Source organism: Pseudochaenichthys georgianus, chromosome 1, assembly GCF_902827115.2.
Source record: "Pseudochaenichthys georgianus chromosome 1, fPseGeo1.2, whole genome shotgun sequence".
In the NCBI taxonomy this organism is placed as follows: domain Eukaryota; kingdom Metazoa; phylum Chordata; class Actinopteri; order Perciformes; family Channichthyidae; genus Pseudochaenichthys; species Pseudochaenichthys georgianus.
Window position 1 is genome coordinate 26,920,978 of NC_047503.1, and position 22,812 is coordinate 26,943,789.

At 40.5% G+C, this 22,812-nt stretch overlaps 1 protein-coding gene across 3 annotated transcripts; it reads left to right on the plus strand.

Annotated features, from left to right (window-relative positions):
• The first annotated feature begins 895 nt into the window (after window positions 1-895).
• On the plus strand, window positions 896-15,238 carry crmp1 (collapsin response mediator protein 1). 3 transcript variants are annotated; one of them, XM_034081245.2, is made up of 14 exons: window positions 896-1,278; window positions 5,434-5,522; window positions 5,690-5,874; window positions 5,996-6,160; window positions 6,717-6,778; window positions 6,897-6,977; window positions 7,904-7,972; window positions 8,062-8,182; window positions 8,319-8,475; window positions 10,150-10,291; window positions 10,386-10,556; window positions 11,660-11,839; window positions 12,195-12,266; window positions 14,780-15,238. In XM_034081245.2, exons 1-14 carry the CDS (start codon window positions 928-930, stop codon window positions 14,828-14,830), a joined length of 1,896 nt encoding a protein of 631 aa, XP_033937136.1. In that variant the 5' UTR covers window positions 896-927; the 3' UTR covers window positions 14,831-15,238. The 3 variants fall into 3 exon arrangements, with proteins under 3 accessions (XP_033937136.1, XP_033937153.1, XP_033937144.1); XM_034081262.2 differs by having other exon boundaries at window positions 12,101-12,266; window positions 14,780-15,237; XM_034081253.2 differs by lacking the exon at window positions 896-1,278 and adding an exon at window positions 4,203-4,476 and having other exon boundaries at window positions 12,101-12,266; window positions 14,780-15,235.
• Window positions 15,239-22,812: the final 7,574 nt, after the last annotated feature.

Consider the following 22,812-nt stretch of genomic DNA (forward strand, 5'->3'; position numbering starts at 1 on the left):
TTGTTCTACACCTCGAGGCTTTATTCATAACGTTGACCGACTGTCCTCCTGAAAGCACACAGACACATTTAAAATCCATCTCTCCCTCCAGATGTGGGTTAAAGGATGACACATGCTGGTTTAATCCACTGATAGTGTGATCTGCTTACACACACCCTTACATTGGAAGGCAGGAAAGAGGGGTGGAGAGACATACACTTCTTATATTTGTCTGCTTGTTTAATTGTGGTCACTTTTCTTTCAAATCGGTGCTAACTAAACTAGATAACACTGACACCCCACCAGTGTTTTAAAGTAGCATTGCACACTTTTTGAGGTATACTTTTACTTGAGCATTTACATTTACATTCTACAATTCACATATTGTACTTTCTAATGCTGTACATTATTTTACAGCTTTAGTCACTTTACAGATTTTACAGAATCAGGTTTTAGTTTCAAAATATAACTCAACTAATACATCATGACAAGATATTGAACATTACCCGGCAGTGTATAGAGCAAAAATAAACAGCTCCATCTTTGGTAGGTGCTTTCAAGTAATGAAAAAAGTGATTGCATCGAAAATAATAACAAAGTTATACTACAAATTATTCTAAAATGGGCCATTCTGCGTAATGAGTACTTTTATTTTTGATACTTTATGAATATTTTGATTACTTATGTACTTTTAATTGAATACGATATTGAATGGAATACTTTTACTTTTAACAAAATATATCTACATTGTGTTGCTGCTGCTACTGTTTCACAGGTTAAGATCTAAATACCGATCAGAATGTCTGTAGAGCGCTGCTTTTTCACACTTCACAGCATCAGAGTATGCTTCAGAGGCGGGGCTCTCCGTGACCCAGTTAGAGGTAAAACAAGCTAAGCTTCTGTCTCAATCGTTTCACATTTGGGGGAGACTCAGCCGTGAAAGCAACTATGTCTGATTGCAGGAGGCAGTGGAACCGGGAGGATGAGCTGCCGGTCTACCTGGCTGGGCCGATCCCCACCGGGCCGAACCAAAGGAAAACCTACGGAATGTTCAGCTCCGTGGAGGGAGCGTTTGAAAGCAAGAGTATAGACTTCGATAACTACGCGGTTGGGAGGAAAGGCATCCGCACCCCGAGAAGCGGGAGCCGGGAGAGGGTTTTGGATGCTGGTGATCCCGTCGGCAAGACGTCCAGCGAGGCCCGGGAAGGGTCACTGACCAACTCTCCCGGCGACACGGACGATCAACAAGCAGGTGTGGAGGTCAGATATTCATCGGGGAAGGAAAGCCCAAATGGAGAGGTAGGATTGAGGATTATGCCCCTTGGCTTTTTCTTTTGTCTGTCTGTCTTTTTGGTGGAAATAGTGCTCGTTGTCTTATGCATGAACATGGTTCACGTTAAATATGATTTTCATTAAATGCAGTAAGAAAACTCGCCTATACTGTATATTACAGCTGATGGAGACAGGACTATTCAAAGAAAGAACAATGGAGTGTAGTTTTAACGACTGGATGCATAGATTTGAATGTCTTGTTTTTAAAAGGCAAATTGTGTTGTGTTGCAAACGTCTTCATATTACTTGAACAACCCATGGGAATTGTGATTTTGAGATAAATGCCCGAGTTTGCATAACTGATGAAGTTTGTGCTGCATTACAGTTTGGCCATTTTAGTTTACGTCTACATGGCTCATAAAACATATACAAAAAGATGCAAATAATTTCGATACAATGAAACTCCCCTCAGTGTGTGGTGCTGAACTGGACAGCGCCAGACAGCGTCCCTCGCAATCCTGTTGTTCTGCTCTCACGTGAGCTGTTTATGTTAGCGCGTGCAGGGGTGACAGGAGTAGTCAACTCTTTCTTTCTCAGTGCCGTTCGGGATTAGCTGATTTTCCTCACTCGCGCATGCACCGAAAGGTCACCTGTCCTCAGGGCCGCCCCTGGCCAATTTGGGGCCCCAAGCGACATTGTGAGATGAGCCCCCCCCCCCAAACCGACAGGAGTGACACATTTTTTTTTGGAAACACAGTAGGCTACATTGCAAATATAATTCCTGTTTATTATTATTATTATTATTATTATTATTATTATTATTATTATTATTATTATTATTATTATTATCAACAGTTACTTTTGTATACAGTGAGGTAAATGGTAAATGTGCATGTATGTCGTTCAGTATGCGTTTACAGGTGACTACGTCTGCATTTCCTGCCAAATACTAGCCTCAAAAAGATTAAAATATAATGAATGCAAATAAATTACTTCTACTAATAATAATAATAATAATCATAATCAATTCAATAATATAAATACTATATTATTTTAATATAATATAGTTGTAATATAGTCAAGATAAAACATGCTTATGACATGCTCAAAACTGATATTTCTTAAATCTGTATTCAAATGTAGTTCCCTCTGTCAGCAATGTATCAACAACTACACACACATTTCTATCAGTATTTCTCTGTGTTATGGTTGACATGATGATGACTGTTAGGAGTTAAGGGGAGAGGCTGAGTATCACCATGAAATGTGCAAATTGACATAAAAATGAATAAAAGGGGAAAAAATGGTCCATGTTTTTTAGGCTGTAAACGTTAACTGTTATGTAAGCCAACTAGAAAGACAGTTTATCACTCTTCTTCCTGTGCATTAGCAGATAAAAGGCATAACATACTTGAATGGTAAATAAAGAATGCTGGAAATAACTGCATCTCCATTAGCCGATATGCTATGCAGAGGCTGCCTTCTTCATGTCGTGAATTGCAACTGATGTTTTAATATGGCAATTGGCAATTTGACTTATACAACATTCACAAGTTGTACATTTGACTCATACAATAACCCACCTTCGAGTGATGATCTAGTTTCTCCATGTTTTGTTTTTTTACCCTCTTGCTTGCGCCGGACTGAAACTGTCTTTTCACCGACATCTCTTAACCTGCACTAGTGGCCGTATCAAAGCCGTGATCGGTCAGATGTGGATTCATTGCAACGGTGTCGGGTTACAGACGTGCTCCCCTTGTCACCTCTCACTCTCGCGGGGGGTGCACGGAGAACTGAGCGGAGAACTGCACACAGCAGCTGAGGCCCTCTGGGTGGGGCCCCCTGCGCAAGGCGGGGCCCCATGCAGCCTGCGTGATTGGCCTGTAAGGAGGGGCGGCCCTGCCTGTCCTGTCACTGTGTGTGCTCCACGCGTCCTGACGCAGCCGTACGCCGGCGGATTCACCACTGTCCCTTTACACACACGGAAACTAAAATCAACACACATTCGGTTAGATAAAGGGGCGGAGATCGTACAGGGCGCCTGAGTCATTGCAACCCGCTACTAAATAGACTAGGCTTGTTTGAGACACATTGCGGCTCGCCTCGAAAGTAGACGAGAGTAGCCGATCGCAGCCGGGGGAGGTGTCAAAAAGCTCGTCTTAAGTCGGACAGCTCGGACTCGGAGTCGGCTTGACTGGCTGGGTTTGCAATGGCGGAAATTGCGTTGGCGTTTGCAAAACTGATAGGTGGACAGGCTACAAATGATCAGTCCCTTCAGATCCGCACACATGAAGCTTCATGAGCATGAATTGAACAGACCTGCTGCTGTGTTAATTCTTTAGCTGCCACTTTAAGCTTTATGATGTGTACAACATGGATGTAATTTGATTTAATCTTGCCATTTTAAATGATGTATTCAATAAATAAGGTTAAACCAAATCATTACATTACAATAGATTTTATTTTAATGATTTGGTTTAACTTAAAGAGAAACTTTATTGTTATTGCACATATTACAGGTACTGCGACAACAAAATGCAGTTTAGCTTCTAACCAGGTGCAACAAGCAGTGAAGTGGAAAGTAATGTACACAATCTACAGAATAACATATAGAATGATGAATAAACAGTGGGGTATGAATACACTAGATATCAGCCTGTGAGCAGTATGAACAGTGTGTATGAATATGCTAAGATATATAAAGTATGAAAACGGTAAGCAGTATAGTATAAAATATATAGATATTAATTTCATGATGATAAACATTGTGGAACAATGATGAAAAATGGGAATGGATGTGGCGACGTAAAACTGACACAAAACAACAACAAACTTTTGCCAGCCAATTGGAGAGTTTCATCAGCAGCACGTGGTAAAAACCACCAATGAGCGCTCAGCTCGAGATACCAGCGAGCCGTTTCCCATCAAGCATTTCGCTTCCGCAGCTCGTGGAGAGCAACTGCGCCAACTCGCCTCGCCTCGCTCTCAAGGCTGCGGGCGTCTTTGTCCCGCGAGATTTCAAAGTCTCATGTGGGCGAGCCTCCAGAGCAAGTCGGACAACATGACTAACCATCATGCAACGCACTAGCAAGACGTTGATCGCAACTGCGCAGGTCTGCGCAGGTCTTGCTTGTCTCAAACAAGCCTACTGCCAGAGGGCAGAGCGACGGGGAAGGCATGTCTGGGTCCAGTTACCATGAGAATAACGGCATCCACCATCTGAAGGTAAGAGACCCGGCCTGGTCGGTGTGTTGGCCGGAGAAGCTCTCTACTAAATCCCTGCTCCCAATGCCGGCAGAGAAGGGATTACATTCTTAGTGAGGCGAGAAAAACCGAAGGACTTTCTCTACTCTCTCTCCAGTGTGAGACAGCCAACTCTAGACAGCGAGGTGACAGTTCTCTACTGGATGTCTGTGTGTCTAATCGAGCACGTATTCTCTTACGGTTGGACATTGTTGTGTAATCTCGACGCCTGTCAGAGGGATTAACTCGGTTGACGTGACGGTCTATCCAGATCACCTTGCAGGAAACAATGACTAGCGTTAAACAACATAAAGGTTTGAGACTGGATTTGTGCAAAGATGCATTCTTTTGAGCTACAATAAAGCATGCATTCTGCAGAAAGTCTCCTCTAAACCTCTCCAAAGTAGGCCTATTATAAAACACCAAATCAATCCAAAGGCATGCAATTTACTAAGCATTCAGTTTCACGGGGAAGACAGTCAACAACACAGCATTCAAATGAGTCCTTTTGTAAGCATAATCATTTTTGGAAAACTTCAGCGAGCTGTCAACTAAGCCATAGGATCATTGGTTACCATGGATATGTTGTAACATCCTCCTAAAGTGGTTGCCAGGCAGGCAGCCTTCATGGTGGTAGAGTGTGTGGACGCATGGAAGTCTGGGTAAAAATGTGCTAGTTTTACACTGTGTCTATAAATAAGCAGTCAAACCTCATTCTGCACAGAATAAAAGCAAAAGATGAAGGCAGACAGCCCTGATAGCTATAATGAGAAACCGCCCACTTATGTGGCTGTATTTATTTACACCCCATCTATTATATTGCTGTAAAGTCAATGATTACACAACTGATTGTGCAATATATCAAAATGTCAGGATTGATTTAAACCATACCTTCCCATCCCTCCCTCCTTCCCTCCCTCTGTACTTCTCCACCTGTAGAGTGAAAGGCTGTTGATCAAAGGAGGGCGGGTGGTCAATGATGACCAGTCTCTCTATGCAGATGTCTACATTGAGAATGGACTCATCAAGTGAGTATAAAGAGCTATTTAAATAAGGAGGCATACAAATAGTGATTTTTACAGAATATATAAATATCTTGATAATGATTTCACTTTCTTATTTCCCTTTTCACCTCCACAACCTACCCATTTCACCCACAATCACCCCTGTGTCTCATGTGTCTGGTCCTTGGCAGGCAGGTGGGGGAGAATCTGGTTGTACCTGGGGGTGTCAAGGTGATAGAGGCTAATGGCCGAATGGTGATACCGGGGGGGATAGATGCCAACACCTGTCTGATGAAGCCATACCTGGGAACACCGCCTGCTGATGATTTCCTCCAAGGCACCAAGGCTGCACTCGCTGGGGGCACCACCATGATCAGTGAGTGTGGATGCTTAGACACATATACACAGTGAATACTGTCACAACATTATCTTTCAAGTGATGAAATACATTAGGTACGCTCTTCACATCTTAACCTATGACTCTTTTTTTCTTTCAGTTGACCATGTAACCCCGGAGCCCGGGGAGAGTCTACTGCAGGCGTTTGAGTGCTGGCAGGAGGCTGCGGATAAAAAGGCATGTTGCGATTACTCCCTGCACGTAGACATCCCCCAGTGGGATGAGAATGTTAAAGATGAGTTGGAGCTGCTGGTGCAAGAGAAAGGTACATACGTTTTTTAATGACTGCATGCTGTTTTATTGCTGTGGTCAATGCTGTAATTCTTGTTTCATGTTCATCCCTATTTTGGACCCATTTCACTTGAACAACAGGGAGGGATTTAGAAACAATTTGGCCTAGTGCTGAATCCTCTTATAGCGGAGGCGCAGTAGTAATCCATTGTTATCTGCGGTGCTGTCATGGTGGTAGTGTGTAAATTCTTCTTGTAATCTGTTTTAAGTAACAAATCACTTGTCTTATGGGGCCGCCACAGAATAAGGCAGTAACTTGGCCAAGGCAGCTGCCTGTGTGGGGGATCCCCTTCTGCAATAAAGTTGAAGGTTGTAATTTACAGCTTCGATTATTTGTACTTAAGGTTGTGGATCAGTTTCTCTACTTTTGCAACTTGACATTTAACATTTAACATTTATCTCTATTCTATTTAGTGCATATCATGATACTAAATGTTTCTACGCTCAAACATTTTTCTTTTTTATCCTTCTTGCTAATTTGTACTTTATTACCTTCTTGTCATGAATACATTCATTGTTTCCACTGCCAGGTATCAACTCCTTCCAAGTGTACATGGCCTATAAGGATACATATCAGATGACAGACTCTGAGGTATGTTCATAATCACAGATTACAATTATCACTAATATTGCATTAATGAGAAATATCTGTGGCTTGTTTTTCTCCATTGAGTATTAATGGCTTGCTTGTTCTTTGGACTCTCCCACAGCTGTATGAGGTGTTCTCCTTCCTGAAGCAGCTGGGTGCCGTGGTTTTAGTTCATGCTGAAAATGGAGACCTGATTGCTCAAGTAAGTGCCTCATTACCTCCTCTAGTTTTGTCTCTTATCTGGCAACCCATATCTCTGGTAACACCGTTATAACCTGTGAGTCTTTAGCTCCTATTACTAGTAACAATATAAAGTGACAGAAGATTGGTCATGATTAAGTTCAGACTTAATATTCTCTTCCACCTACACTGCAGTTGAGAGGTATTCTTCTTACATAACTCTATACACAGACACACACATAGAGAAAGAGAGAGAGAGCGGATTATTGCTGGTGCAGCCGCTGAGTGTTTTTTAAAGGGCACCACCGCTTTTGACCGTCATTATACTAATGATGATGATGTAATGGTTATTAAGATTGAAGATAATTGAAAGCTAAGGTGCTGATAGTACTGACAGCAGTGATTAAAGTGGTGGTCATGATCATGTAGATGATGGTCTGAATTAAAGGGACTCCTAATGTTGAAACTATAATGTATTTAAAGATTAAAGAGGGTAATGACTGATGATAGGAGTTCCGATGATAAATGATAACATACTCATTAACGTAATTGTAATGAAAACAGGGAGATGGGTGTTGAAAAAACTTTAAGAAGCAGCAACCTTCTTGCGAGCAAGCAATAAAGCCAACACATATTGAAAAAGACAAGCAGTAAGGGGGTGGACTCGGTAGAGGTTTGGTTTTCTTTCCAATGTTGCTGTTTTCCAGACAGCGCTGTCAGAAGCATAACAGGTGCAAGCTCCCAACAGTGAAATTGGCATCCTTGGATTACAATGCACCCTTTGATAGCATGACAGACCATGATATTTTCATTTTAAAAGCCATTGGAGACCAGCAAAGGCGTTGTTGTGGGTAAAACATGATTTGACAAGTACTATATGTCGTGCTGAGAGTTATTGCAGTGAGGAGGAAGATACTCATAATTAAATCTTATTCAATTGTGTTTTAGGAACAGAAGAAAATCCTTGGAATGGGAATCACCGGACCCGAAGGCCATCCGCTGAGTCGTCCTGAAGAGGTGATATCCCTCTCCTATTCCCTTCATCCGTCCATCCATCCATCCATCCGTTTATAGGTTTGAATGTTTCTTTACTTCTTTACATGCAGCTGGAGGCTGAGGCGGTGTTCCGTGCCATCACTCTTGGTAACCGTGTGAACTGTCCTATCTACATCACCAAGGTGATGAGCAAGAGTGCAGCTGACACTATTGCCCAGGCCCGTAGGAAAGGTCAGCCTCTCTTTCTTTCCATTTCAGTCAATGTGTCTGAATTGATTTTAAGGACTCTTTCCAGTGTTTATACATCCTGATTGAACATCTGCTTTTCACATCCTGACCGACACACTGTCTCTTTCTTCCCATCCAGGTTATGTCGTTTTTGGGGAGCCAATTACAGCCAGCCTGGTCACTGATGGCTCTCACTATTGGAGCAAGAACTGGGCCAAAGCGGCTGCTTATGTGACTTCTCCACCTTTAAGTCCTGACCCCACAACCCCAGACCACCTCAACACACTGCTGGCTTGGTATGTCTTAAACCTTTTCAGACAACTTTAAATGCAATAACCCAGGGGTTGACTCTGTGTAATGGTAACGCTCTGTTAAGCCTGTTGAAATGTCCCCTGCGTATATTTCATGTTTCAAAACCATGACTAATAAACACTTTTATTTCAATGCAGAGCGAGGGCAATAGTTTAAATTAATGTCAACCTCTAAAAGTGAAATAACAATTATTAAATAAGTTGCCAAAAGGGTCCACGTCTTGCTGTTTGCCTCAGATATTAGTGTAATGTTCCTGCCAAGGACAAATGCTAGTGTAATGCTTAATGTCAAGCCAGCTTCAGTGAGAAAGAAAAACAGATGGAGAGGAGGGAGAGGGTGAAGGTGTATGTGTGAGGAGAGAAGGAGCAGTATGATAACGGTAGAAGAGACTTATAAGGGATAATTTACTTAATAATGGTTTGCAAGCCACTTTAACTGTAGTGCAGTTTTTAGTATTACATGTATACATTAATGTATTGAGTATAATAATATATGTATACTTCTATCACTACATAAAGCCATTTTCCCATTGTAATTGATGTGTATTATAGAGTGGGAGGTGTGTGGTGCAGTGGATTGAGCGTTGGTGATTAGGTCAGGGGGTCACAGGTTCAAACCCCACTGCAGTCAGCATGTCGTTGTGTCCCTGGGCAAGACACTTCACCCCAAATTGCTCCCGTGGGGATTGCCCACAGTACTGAGTATGTAAGTCGCTTTGGATAAAAGCGTCTAACAAGTGACATGTAATGTAATAGAGTGATAAATTGCCCCAGACCAAACCCACCCCGGTTCTCTCACATATGCACAGAACATCCTGCTGTACACTTTTGACTGTCCTTGATTCCATAAATAGCACAGCAACTAGAATCCTTCATCATCTGTTGCCTTGGCTACCAACTGCCTTCCTCCTCATCCTCTTAACTTTTCCTCCTTCCTTTCTTCTGCTTCTCCACCCTTCCTCTGCAACCCCAGCTTCTCTAGGCGGGTCTGTGCTGTCACACCAGTGCTGCTATACTGCTGTGTGTTTGAGCTTCTAAAGTGACAGGGTGTACTTTGAGTTTTCAAAAGAACAACTCTTTTCCATATTTCAGTATGGCTCATTATTTCCATAACAAGCACTCTCATGGTCATAATGATCCCTCAGATCAGGATGATGAAGTAATCACTGTAATTAACAAATGACTAGAAGGCCCTGGATGAGAAATTACCTAAACCATACCTTATAAACAGTCAAATTCAGCATCTTGTATATGAAGGAGGAAAGGTAATACATGTCTTTTTTTAATTATAACGGTGTATATTCATGATGTGATCTAGTTAAGGCTCTATGGACTGGTTCAGCTAGCTGGTTATTCTTTCACTGCATGACTTTCACTTTAACTCACCAACTCAATGAGCATAAAAATAGCATTCATGTTCATTATGATTACTTGAATGTAAATATTGCTTTTAACAGATTGTTACAGCCAAATCCATGTTAACTGACCACCTTATCTCGATGATTGAGCTGCCTTTAAAAGTTCAAGACAAAGTTCTGCAGTAAAAACTATACAATTTGACAGGTTACATTTTTTTTTAAGTGCTCAAGGTTCTGTTGTGCTCACTGTGTATTGAGTTGACATGTGATCATTTCATATTATTTCTCTGCTTTGATTCAGTGGGGACCTGCAGGTGGTGGGCAGTGCTCACTGTGCGTACAGCACCTCCCAGAAGGCAATTGGTAAAGATGACTTCACTCTGATCCCAGAGGGGACAAACGGAGTGGAGGAGAGAATGGGTTTCGTCTGGGACAAGGCCGTGGTGAGCGATGAGGAAGTGTGTGTGTGTGTGTGTGTGTGTGTGTGTGTGCATGCGTGCGTGCAACTCTAAACATTTACTTCTCTCTCTCTATAAGGCCATGGGAAAAATGGATGAAAACCAGTTTGTGGCAGTCACATCTACCAACGCTGCGAAAATCTTCAACCTGTACCCTCGCAAAGGGCGGATAGCGGTGGGCTCTGATGCAGATATTGTCATCTGGGACCCAAACAGCACCAAAACAATCACTGCAAAACTCCAGCAGTCGGTGAGAGCAATAACAATAACAGGATAAGGACATTAGTTAAAAGAGAAAGGATACATTGTTGAATTTAATGCAAGGGATAACAGAATATTGCAACGGATGCTTTGTGATCTTAATACAAAATACCACTCTAAATACTGCATCAGTTGAGGGAGCAGAAGGACTTGAAGGACAAAGGCAGGAGAAAGGCTGCAGGAGAGAGGGGTTCACACTGTATGGGAGATGGCAGAGTGTGAAATAGGATGAAAACCAAGGCACGGATCACAGGAGGTGAAGTTGGAATATAAAATTCAGTCAAGCCTGACATTACTGTGCAGTATGAAGTCATATCAGAATAATACAATACATGCATTGGATACAAAACCCCTTATCAAAAAGCATATATAGCATGTTTAAGGAAAGCTTAAATTCTAATTGGGTTAAAAAGTGTCACAAAAAACATTTTATCATTTTAACAATGGTTTGAAATGTCTTCAATAGGCAGTAGAACCAGGGAAAGCTCTTAACAGTGAGGCTGAGTGAAGGTGGTATCTGCATGCACAGATGGCTGGAAAGCTAAATAAATACATTGTTGTTGTTGTTGTTGTTTGTTGTTGTGTATTTGCAATTTAGGTGAACCGAGCCTTTGCTTTTTTTATTTACGACAAAACGATGCAACTTAACTTCGAAACATGGTCTTTGAGATGGACATTTGCCTTGAGCAATGGGACAACATACAGTGACGATGTTAGACAGTGTTTAATATATTCAGTCTGCTCTGCCACTGTCAAAAGCCCTAATCCAGACTGGTGCCGGCTTTAGGTTATAATCCCCCTTCCCCCCCCTCACCCATTTTGAACTAGCATCTCTCTACCCATCCCCCTGTAGTCGCTCCTCCTACTGTATATTCCCAAGCCTTTCACTTATTCATCCTCAATCTTCTCCACTGCTGCATTTCATGGCATATAGTAAGCCTCCTGTAATAATGATTGCAAAAATAGCCCGTGGGGCCGAGACAGCGCAGAGTATCAATGTACTGAGGAGGAAATGAAAAGCTCTCCCTTGTTCATCTGTTCTTTTCCAATTTTATCGTGATGCTTACGGTATGTTTATTCCTCTCCACACAGGCTTCAGAATACAACATCTTTGAGGGTATGGAGTGCCGTGGGGGTCCAGCGCTGGTGTTGAGTCACGGACGAGTTGTTTATGAGGAAGGCAAGGTGCAGGCCCAGCAAGGCACCGGTCGATTTATTCCCCGCAAGCACTTCCCAGACTACGTTTACCAGCGCATTAAAGTCAGGAACCAGGTGCGGTACATACTGTACATCATATTAAAGCAATTCTTCAAATGGTTAAAAGGTTTTCCAGTAAAAGATTAAATGGGTGGTCAACATCCAGTCATTATATAGTTGCACCATCGTTTTTTTCTTCAATATGACTTTAAACAATACATATCAAATAAATACAAATAAAATACTAATTGGCAATGTGATTGTACAGGCTTTTAAAAAAATCTTCAGAGTGACTAACATGTCAGCTAACATGTGTTTGTCTGTGTGTTTTTCAAGGCCAAGAATCAGCAGGGCGTTATTCGTGGGTTGTACGATGGCCCCGTATATGATGTGGTTCCTACTCAAACATATATTACTCCTTCTCCTTCAGCCAGAACTTCACCCACTTCTCACCAACCACCACCAATACGCAATCTCCACCAGTCCAACTTCAGCCTATCAGGTAACAAACATTTTATATTTTATACTATTTATTTTAATCCAATCCAGTACCTGATGGCTACCTATGATGCTTTTAATATTTTAAATGGAGCAATATGTGAGCCTTCATTTTTAAGTTCCAAAATGAATAGATTTCAGTGTGCGAAAAAGTACACGTCCCACCGTCCGGGACGTGTTATTTACAATATCGGACAAGTAGATCTTTTACTTGATCCGGTCACTTGTCCGGTGGACAAGTGACGTTTTTCGCCCCGATTTATTGACAAATTATTGATAAATTCAGTTTACAAAAGGCAGAACTCATTCGCAAATTGTCTGTGTCCGCCATTGTTCGTTTAGAAATGTTAGTTTCGGTTCTGCTTGTCGATTCATAAGGAAATGCATCTCGCCGTTTTCTGTACAGTTAGACGGGGGCGGGGCGGAGCGGGGTGGGAAGTGTAGCACAGTGGCAGGGTTGGGAAGCAAAATTCGGTTTCGAGTAGGAACAAATAACAATTGTCCGGTACCGGGATTAATAAGAGTTGTGAGGACAGGAGGCGGAGCCCCGCGGACCGCAGCTCTCTCTTTCTATGCTCCGTATCAGCTGATCGCTGCACGTTGCAGCTCAGCGTCTCTCTATCTCTCTCTTTCTACACACAGCGGATCCGCTGTCCGTTTAACAGCCTCATCGTTGTCAAACTTTCTTATGTTCTTTCTAACACGTAATGAAGGTTATTAAGCGTTTTAGCTCCTGTGTCGTTAATATTGACCGCCATTTCCTTTATGAAGTGAAGCAGCCTCCCTGTCTGTCCTCGCGCTGTCCTCACATCCCCGGACCCCCAGACTCGGAGGAGCACAGGGATGTCATGTTAGTATTGTTTATGAAGCAGGGTATAGAAAGTACATTATTGAAATGAAAATACTATTTATTTACTTTTACAAACAGTGATTAGCTGGGCAGCTGCAGCATGTGTATTGCAGGACATGTGTATGCGCTTTGAGTTGTAGAAAAGCGCTAGGCCTATAGGCTATAAATATAATAATAATAATAATAACTTTATTTCTATAGCACCTTTCATGCAGGGGATTGCAGTTCAAAGTGCTTTACATCAGTAAAAAACAAGACATCAAATCAGTGTAAAACAAGCAGCAAGAGCAAAAAGTGGGATAAAATAATTAAAAATAAAAACATGGGGAATAAAACATAGAGAAATAGTGCAATGTCAATCACAGGGAATAGTGCAGTATAATAGTGTAAAAATGCTTTGGTAAAGAGATAGGTTTTAAGCTGCCTTTTAAAAATGCCTAATGTATTGGCTTCCCTAATATTGTTGGGTAACGTGGTTTACAAAGGCTGCATCACCGATCTTCTTATGACTCTTTCTGGTGACCTCTAATAGACCTGCATCTGATGATCGCAGTGTTCTGGCGGGTGTGTAGTTTATTAGAGAGTCAGCAATGTAGCTGGGTCCTTGTCCATTTAGAGCTTTGTATGTAAGGAGAAGCACCTTCAAATCAGTTCTGAAAGTTACAGGAAGCCAGTGCTGAGACAGGACTAACGTGTTCCCTCCTTTTGGTATTCGTCAGTAGTCTAGCTGCAGAGTTTTGAATGAGCTGGAGTCTAGCTTTCTTGGGGAGACCAGTGAATAGTGCATTGCAGTCGGCTAGATATAAAAGCATGAATTATCTTCTCTGCATCATTGTGATTTATGAATGGTCTTAACTTCGCTATGTTTCTGAGATGAAAGAAAGCTATTTTGGTCACTTTGTTTAAATGGGCGTTAAAGTTCAAATCTGAGTCCAGGATGACACCGAGACTTGTCACCTCCGGTTTAATCCAAGTGGTTAAACTTCCTAGATTATTTGTTAGCATCTCTCTTTTTGAGATAATAATAATTTATTATTATTATTATTATTATTAGGCCTATGTGTTGGAGATGTGTGGTTGGACTCTGTCTCACAGGCAGGTTGCAGTGTAACATCAGAGGAGACTGGGCCAATTGTACATTCTTAAACTGCACCACTTAGAACTAACTAAATAATGCAGAGATTATTTTTATATAATTGTATTCAATAACCGTAAGAAATTCAACAGTATGAAGTGATTTGTAAATAGGAATACAGATTTGACTTAATGTTTTCATAAATATATTTTTCTCCCAGTTTGTCATGGGACTTATTTACCCTCTCAAAGAACCGGAATCGAGAACCGAAAATAACCGGAATCGAAAAGCAGAACCGGAATCGTTAAAATCCAAACGATACCCATCCCTATGTGTGATGCAGTAACATCTTACCGCTCACTTACGTTAGCGGTGTTGTAAAAACCGTGGGAAAGTGTAAAATACGATGACGAAGAAGAAGATTCCAGTGGCCCCAATTTTTGTCCATTCTGGACAAGTGAAGAATGTATTCGGACAAGTAAATTGCCAAACTCACTTGTCCATGGACAAGTACTCTCTAAAAACTTTTTCTCACACTGGATTTATTTACTGAAGTAAACAAATCTAACATAATTTTGTCTTTGTTTTCCAGGGTCTCAGATTGATGACATCGTCCCTCGTAGGTCTGGCCAACGCATTGTAGCACCCCCTGGTGGTCGCTCCAATATCACCAGCCTTGGTTAAAGTGGTTGTTCTGGGGTTTCACCGTGTGTGTGTGTGTGTGTGTGTGTGTGTGTGTGTGTGTGTGTGTGTGTGTGTGTGTGTGTGTGTGTGTGTGACTGAGAGTGTGAGCACACTGACATGAATGAATACCGTTGTACTTTTTGGTACAATGGTGACACACTCGTATTAGACCATTATGATTTGTATCAGTATGCCTTGAGTCAATGGTCGCAGAGAAGAAGCACATGCTACTTCAATTAACCTTAGAATGTGATTTACAATCAACCAAGTCATTCAAAAACTCATGGGTTCACAATCTGACACACACACACACACACACACACACACACACACACACACACACACACACACACACACACACACACACACACACACACACACACACACACACACACACACACACACACACACACACACACACACACACACACACACACACACACACACACACACACACACACACACACACACACACACACACACACACCAGGTGTCGGACCCCATCCAAGCACCCAAATGTGAACCCAGTGTAATGTCAACTGTTGTTAACTCTTTCTCCCTGTGAGCATGACTTCCTCCTCATTCTTCCTCGCATCCTACATCTAACTGTGTGGGTCTGCTCACACATGGTGCTCCCTTCCACCCATCTGGTGGACAGCTTCAGAAATAACAGCATCTCCTGCACCTGTTTTTCAACATCTTGGCAGAACTTGTTTTAGTGTGTCTCAAGAGGATCTATTATACCGATTGCATGAACACGTCCTTAGATGTTGCACTACTTGTGGTTTATTGTTGCAATGGAGGAACACTAACAATGTAATCAAGAGAGCACAGGCATATTCTTATAATGGTCAATGTATGCTTTGAATACGTAATGACACCCACTGTGGATAGAGCCAGCTGTTACTAGGTTCATAAATGTCAACATTACTGTTAACTTTGATGAAAGCAATGCAACTTCCTCTTCAAATACTATATGCAAATGTGTCAATACTGTCTTGTGAAGTGTGACAGCAGTTGAAACAAATACAAAACCAGCCGTGCACTGCAAAATGAATTTCTAGCCGGTTGTTCCTACATAATAGGTTTCACTGTAAAGACTTTATGATGTGTGTGATAGCGTTCTCCCAATCACTCATGCCAGAAATTGCGATGACATGCTCAATTCACTGCTGTAAAAAGGGCTTCAGCTCCCATCCCTGCTATATAATAGTTCACTTTGAATTGTTTTAAGCTGCTTTTATTTTTATTTTATTGATTCTGGATGTTTGTTATAGGTACATTAAGTGTTTCTATGCCGCTTATTCTTTTTTTTGTTTGTGTATGTTGTGTATGTCCAATGGAACCACTGCATGATCAATAAAGACCTGACTGTTGTCAAAAACATGTCTGAGTTTACTGCCAACTTAACATGATTTATTATGTGTCACAGGTCTGTCTCTGTTTGCTGAATGTAGCTGTCACAAGTGTGCACTTATAAATAATGTCTGTTTGAATTTGCAAGGGTTTCAGTTAGTTTAAAGGGTAATCAGGTGACTTAAGGGTTGCACATTAATTGCGTTAGTCCTCAGGAATTGATTTGTATATATAGTACAACAGAATACTCTATATCAAATCAAATCTACAGGGAGTTTGTGTGGATGGTGTTCTGCATCATCAGGTTGCAGTTCAATTTCAAGCTCCCTGATGGTTTCAGTTCATATACAGGTGAGTTGATTTAGACAAATGAGCCTAACAGCATTAAAGCAAAAAGACCCTAAGACATAAAAAGGACAAACATGGAAATGGAAAAATATTTACCTTAACCTAAAAACGAATGAGCACACAAATGTCTAAAGTCATAAATGTATTACTTACTACATATGGATGAAATAAAAAAAATGTCATGGATCAGGATTGAATGACATTATGTCTGTAATGACATTATAAATGCTTGTTGCAATACATGTATTTCTCTCTTGGGAGAGGGAGCGGGAAGATGATAAATTGAAATGAAAATGAATGAATTGTTAAATAGAACCCATAATGGGAAATTAAACGGATGTTCTGGAGTGATTTTCAGACTATCAGTTTATGGAGTAGGCACATAAAAGGAGGCAGGCAGCGCAAAGGGTTTCATGAGTGCTGTATTTACTTTATAAAAGCTGCAATGAATTTAGATCTGTTGATAACTCAGAAATTCATTCTATAAATCAAATTAAAAAAAAACGTCAATGATTTTTTGTTGGATCTGTTGTTAGAGAATGAATGGACAGAATAAGGAAGTAGAGGCACCATTTGTAATTTCTTCCTTTTTCCTCCAGCATGAATATTAAGGTCAATATGTGTAATGGCGTAAGGCTGAACTTTTAAAAAACAAAAACATTTTTTTTATATATTTATTTGACACGGACAGTGCACATTGATTGACATTTCTGTAAATGCGCCAGAGTTAGCCAACACGCTATTTTTCGTCTGTAGTCCCTGGACAGATGTTGAAAGTCATCCTAAAAACAAAAATTCACTTCAAGTAACAGGTAAATACAATCAGTAAAACAACATTCAACAGAGATGCTTATATTATGATAAAAGCATATATAAAAACATAAAAACAAAACTAAAATACATATTCACAAAGCAGACAGATAGCAACAGGTCAAGGCACATGTACAAACAGAGCATTGTAAAGTGCAGATTGTGTCAGTGTTGACAGAGCTGACTTTCCACTAACCATGTTTTTAAGTTAAATTTAAATAAACTCTAGGTGTTTGTTCTCTAATGTTTACTGGGATTGAGTTCCACTGTTGTGCAGCTTTAAAAGAAAAAGAAGATTGGCTGAATGAACTCTTCCTTAATGGAACAACGCAGTCTCCTCTTGTTGCAGCTCTTGTTGACCTAGTTACAGGTGTGCGTATGGTGATAAAATGTCTGAGTGGAGGTGAGGTAAGGCCGTGTATTATTTTGTACATGAGGCAAACATTTGCATATCTCATTACATTTCCCCAGCTCAACAAGTTATATTTTGTGAGTATTGGGCAATGATGAGAATAAACTGATTTCTTATCTACTATTTTAAGTGTTTGTTTGTATAATGATTCCAGGGGTTTAAGAGTGGTTGTACAGGCATGTGACCAGGTTGTTAAGCAGTAGGTGATATGAGATAGAACCATAGAGTGCATGTACATCAGAGCCGCCTCTGTTAACATGCAGTTCCTGGTAAATCTCAAATTGAACAGACTGAATTTGACCCTGTTGCAAACCTTTTTCACCTGAGCCTTAACATTGAGTCTTGAATCAATTAAGACCCCCAGATATTTGTACTGTGAGACCACCTGTAGCCTCTCCCCAGACACAAACACATCTGGCTCAACGCAGGAGGACTTGGTTTTGGTGAAGAACATACATACAGTTTTACTGACATTTAGTTGCAGACAGCATGGTTCCAACCAAGCTGTGAACCATCTTGTTCGTCAGTTCATTAGCCACTTGTGTCAGACTCAGTGGCGGTTCTAAACCAATTTGACTGGGGGGGCCACTGGGGGGACAGTTATTTTCTGAGGGGGGCACAATAAATGCAGGACGAAAAAGAGAACTAGACAGTATGAAGTAATTGCGTATAAGAAAACAATGCAATACAGTTATTGGTATTTGTTTCAGTACACTTATTTATTTCAGATATATCTTATAGTTATTACTGTTAGCTTCAGCTTAAGTTATAGTACCATTTTTGCACTAACACCATATCATATTTATATAAAAATAAAGGCAATGAACAGTTACATCTCTACTTTACATCTACAATTACACGGATACAATAGTTTAACTCACCTTCAATTATCGTGGTAGTCTCTCGAAACGGAGGTTTCAATCAGTCTTTCTTGGATGCAACAGCCTCTGATGATCCGAGATGAAAAGTGTTTGTTTTTCGCGCGCTTCAGCCGGACAGTGAAAGTGAGTGCACCGCTCTAATGGGTCCTGAGTGCACCGCTCTAATGGGTCTGACTAGAATGACGAATAACGTTATTTCCGCCTATTCCGTCATACAATAAATCGTGTAATAAATCATACATTTTTTTCACTTTTCATTTTTAGGGGGGCCACAGGGGGGTCAGAGGTCAGTGTTAGGGGGGCACTGGCCCCCCTGCCCCCCCCCCCCCCCCCCAGAACCGCCCCTGGTCAGACTGCCTCCGTGAACATAAATTACAGTATCATCAGCATACATTTGGATGTTTGTGTCAGGACATATCGATGGTAAGTCGTTTATATACAATGAAAATAACAATGGACCCAGAATTGACCCTTGTGGAACACCTGTGGACAGCTGGAGGTTAGATGATTGATTATTCTGTACTCTGACATACTGAGAACGGTTGAACACATATGATTCCATCCATTTAAGTGTTAGTGTGAAGAAGTTAACGATCACTACAGAGCTTGAGATAAAAAAAGTAATTTGAATCATCTTTGATTTAACAGTTGTAGTGCTTTTTGAAGTTAGTCAGTCTGACACTGTGTCTTTCAAACTAATTGCCAAACTTCAATGATGTTTTCTATACAATTGAGATGACATGACAATGCAGTTTTACTGTATTTTATTATGGTGGTGACAGCTCAGGAGACTATGTATTAAGTATACTAGGGCTGACCAATTATCATTAGCAATTCACATACTTGTTAATGGAAGTCATACAATACATGGTCAATGTAGCCCAGCAAGCATGTGGTTTTAATTCTATAGTTTTTACTGTGACATGAAATGTGTATTAGGACTTTGTAAAAGCTAACAATATTGCTAAGTGTGTAGACAGGCAGTTAGCAATCACATTCTTCAGCCTGTTGAAATGAGAGGTTTGCTGGAGAGTTGATGTCTTTTTTTTCTTTCAGCCAGCAGCAATAAGTAGGTACCAGTTATGCCTGCATATAAATGTTGTTTAATAGAAATATGAGGTCTGCAATCAATAGTAATAAATAAATATTGGTTTTATTAATTCATAAACAACTGATAATGATATAAATAGCGCTGTTGTTGTTGTCAAAAAGGTCATCATGTGTGTTGCACCAGTCTGGAGCCTGTGATAGGCCTGATCCCCATAAGACCACATTTTCACTTATATTGTATCAAAATCTTACCGCAAATTGTCTCGTCTTGTGACATTAGTGGATCTCATATGCCAAGACATACCAGGAAGTGTTGTTATATACTGTATAAGTGAGCTTGTAATCATCTGAAAGTGCTTTCACTTTCAATGTTTCAGAACACTGTATATTTGTAGGTATGCTGCATCTGTCTTATATCCAAACCCATATGTGGTCTCAAAGGAATACTTCCCTTTATTGTAGTTCCTGACAAAAACAACTTCACAGCTTTACCTCACTTAATTATCATGTCTCATCTGGCGGAGATTGGCAGCAGTGGAGTGTTTTCTCAAAGGAAAACTCTTTGTAGACGACTTGGTTTAATAATTGTGTTTTTATTTGATTATTATAACACCCTTCATGGGAAAGTTCTATAGCTATAAATGCACATTTTCATTAACTGCAACACACTTGAAGGTTTATTTAAAGATAAACATGTGAATAAAAATAACTAAAAGGGCATGATAAGATGTGGAATTTCTATCTGTATACCTTAACATCAGACATTGTTTTCAGCATTGGATGGATGAATCTGAAATCTAAGACTTCTAAATCAAGTCATGTGTAGTGCTCCGAAAACATTACAAAACGTTAAAATATTCAAAGCGGAGTAGTTGTAGCACAGTTTGACATTACTGCTAGTGTTTTCCCAGTGCATATACACCGGTTTTGTAAAAAGAGCATTTTCTGTTGTCTAATCCAGGTGAAATGATCCAGACAACATCACCTTCACAGAGACCAACAGAGACCTACATTCTGCCTCTGCCATATGCTCTGGGAGAAAAAAAAAGAGATTTTGCGTGTTATGTAGCAGGTCATGAAATCACAAAATAGAAAACAGTGGAAAAGAGAGTCTGTGAGTGTGTTAGGGTATACAGAAATCTGAACAGATGCCATAACAAGCCAGATACTTCCTATCCCTTGAAAGGAGAAGTCTGATGTTTTGGGAATAACAGAGAGCTCAACCAGCTGTGCCGTTCGTCTCCCTCAGCTGTGCATATCTGAGGTGCATCCATCGATGCAATAAACAGAAAAATATTCACTATTCTTTGTCTTACTCTCCCACATTGTGAGTAAGAACCAATCAACAGCTAAAAATAATGTTATAATGTAGATGTAATTTGTAATGTCTTTTGGCTTTCAATAGTTATTTAATGGATTTGGAAAATGCACCCGCTGTGGGACTAATTAAGGATTATCTTATCTTATTTGATATTCATTTTATGGGAAAATATCACGGACAATTTCTTTTGCACTGTCAACATTACATTTTTGGCAATTAGCTTTTTAGAGCTGGTTCTATAATTATATTATCTGTTGCATTGTAGATTAGTCTACTGTATTTGTATAGATTTTCTTTGGGCCAACTTCAATCAAGATTAACTGTTTGACTTTCTGTAGTTGGACTAATGATAAAACATTGTAAACTCTCTTTACCTGGTACATTTATTACATTTTTCACAGCAGGCCATAAACTATGTTAATATTGATATAATTTAAGCCAATAGGGGGACCTCTAACACACTGCATGATCTTCAGGCTGCAACACTCCCTTTGTCCAGCTGGTGTCCATGTTGAGCTTTGTTAAAAGGTCAAGTCTGTTTTTAAAGCAGGCTTAGAGTAGATAGATAAAGATTCAGGCCACGTTCACACATTTTACTGGCTTATTTGACGTGACATAGGTGAACCTGACACATTTGAGCTCTAGGATATTGATTTATATCAAGGGATATAAAGAACCATTTTTATTTGTCAGAGTTTAGTGAAGGTGATTCATGCAAAGCGAATCATCCCACTTACCCCTGAAATTAAATTATTGATACAGGTTTCAAAATAACAGCCTTAGTAGTTAAACAGCATAATAGCTGAGAAGCTGCACTCATTGTGATAAATAACATGAGTGTGGAACAACAGGGTGACATTTTGACTTTTACAAGACATAAACGGTCAACTATCTGCCAATCAGCAGATCAGACTCACCTCTGCAACCAATAGAAACAGCAAATCACAAATCAGCACCATGGACTGATAAATAGGTGAGCACGCACACACACACACACACACACACACACACACACACACACACACACACACACACACACACACACACACACACACACACACACACACACACACACACACACACACACACACACACACACACACACACACACACACACACACACACACACACACACACACACACACACACACACACACACACACACACACACACACACACACACACACACACACACACACACACACACACACACACACACACACACCAGGTGTCGGACCCCATCCAAGCACCCAAATTCACCAAATTGATAATCGTATTGTTTTTCATTGTAAAAGTCATTTAGAACAAAAACACGTTTCAACAAAAATGAAAAGTTAAAACTGAAAAAGGGGAGATATCTGTTGATGTTGAACATGTTCTATGTTATTATTACCCTATAACTGTGTAAATAAATAATTACATTTTTTTCATAAGAAAAACAAAACAAGATAGCCCTGTTGGACAGACGTTTTTGTTGTCTTTTTTGTGCATTATGTACATCTGTCTTAAACTTAATGTGGTTTATTTCCTGTTTTGATAAGAGAGGCTTTTATTTTGAAGGCAGCTCTTAGGGAATTGGTCTGACGTTTCAACTGCTTGCACAGGTGGAAAAAAGTGGGAAATGTTGAAGAAATTCGGCGATATTTAAACACAGATCGAGGCATTTAATGGATCATCAGCAGTGGCGAACCGTCAGAGCGGGGGGTGGGTGTGTCTACAGAAGGTCCAGTTGTGATAGCCACGGTTCGCCACTGATCATCAGC

Excerpts from the sequence above, each read along its gene's own strand:
- crmp1 (XM_034081262.2), top strand. The coding sequence starts at position 928 with ATGTCTGATTGCAGGAGGCAGTGGAACCGGGAGGATGAGCTGCCGGTC. Across the intron at positions 5,523-5,689 it reads ATTGAGAATGGACTCATCAA|GCAGGTGGGGGAGAATCTGG; the intron begins GTGAGTATAAAG and ends GGTCCTTGGCAG. Across the intron at positions 11,840-12,100 it reads GCATTAAAGTCAGGAACCAG|GCCAAGAATCAGCAGGGCGT; the intron begins GTGCGGTACATA and ends GTGTTTTTCAAG.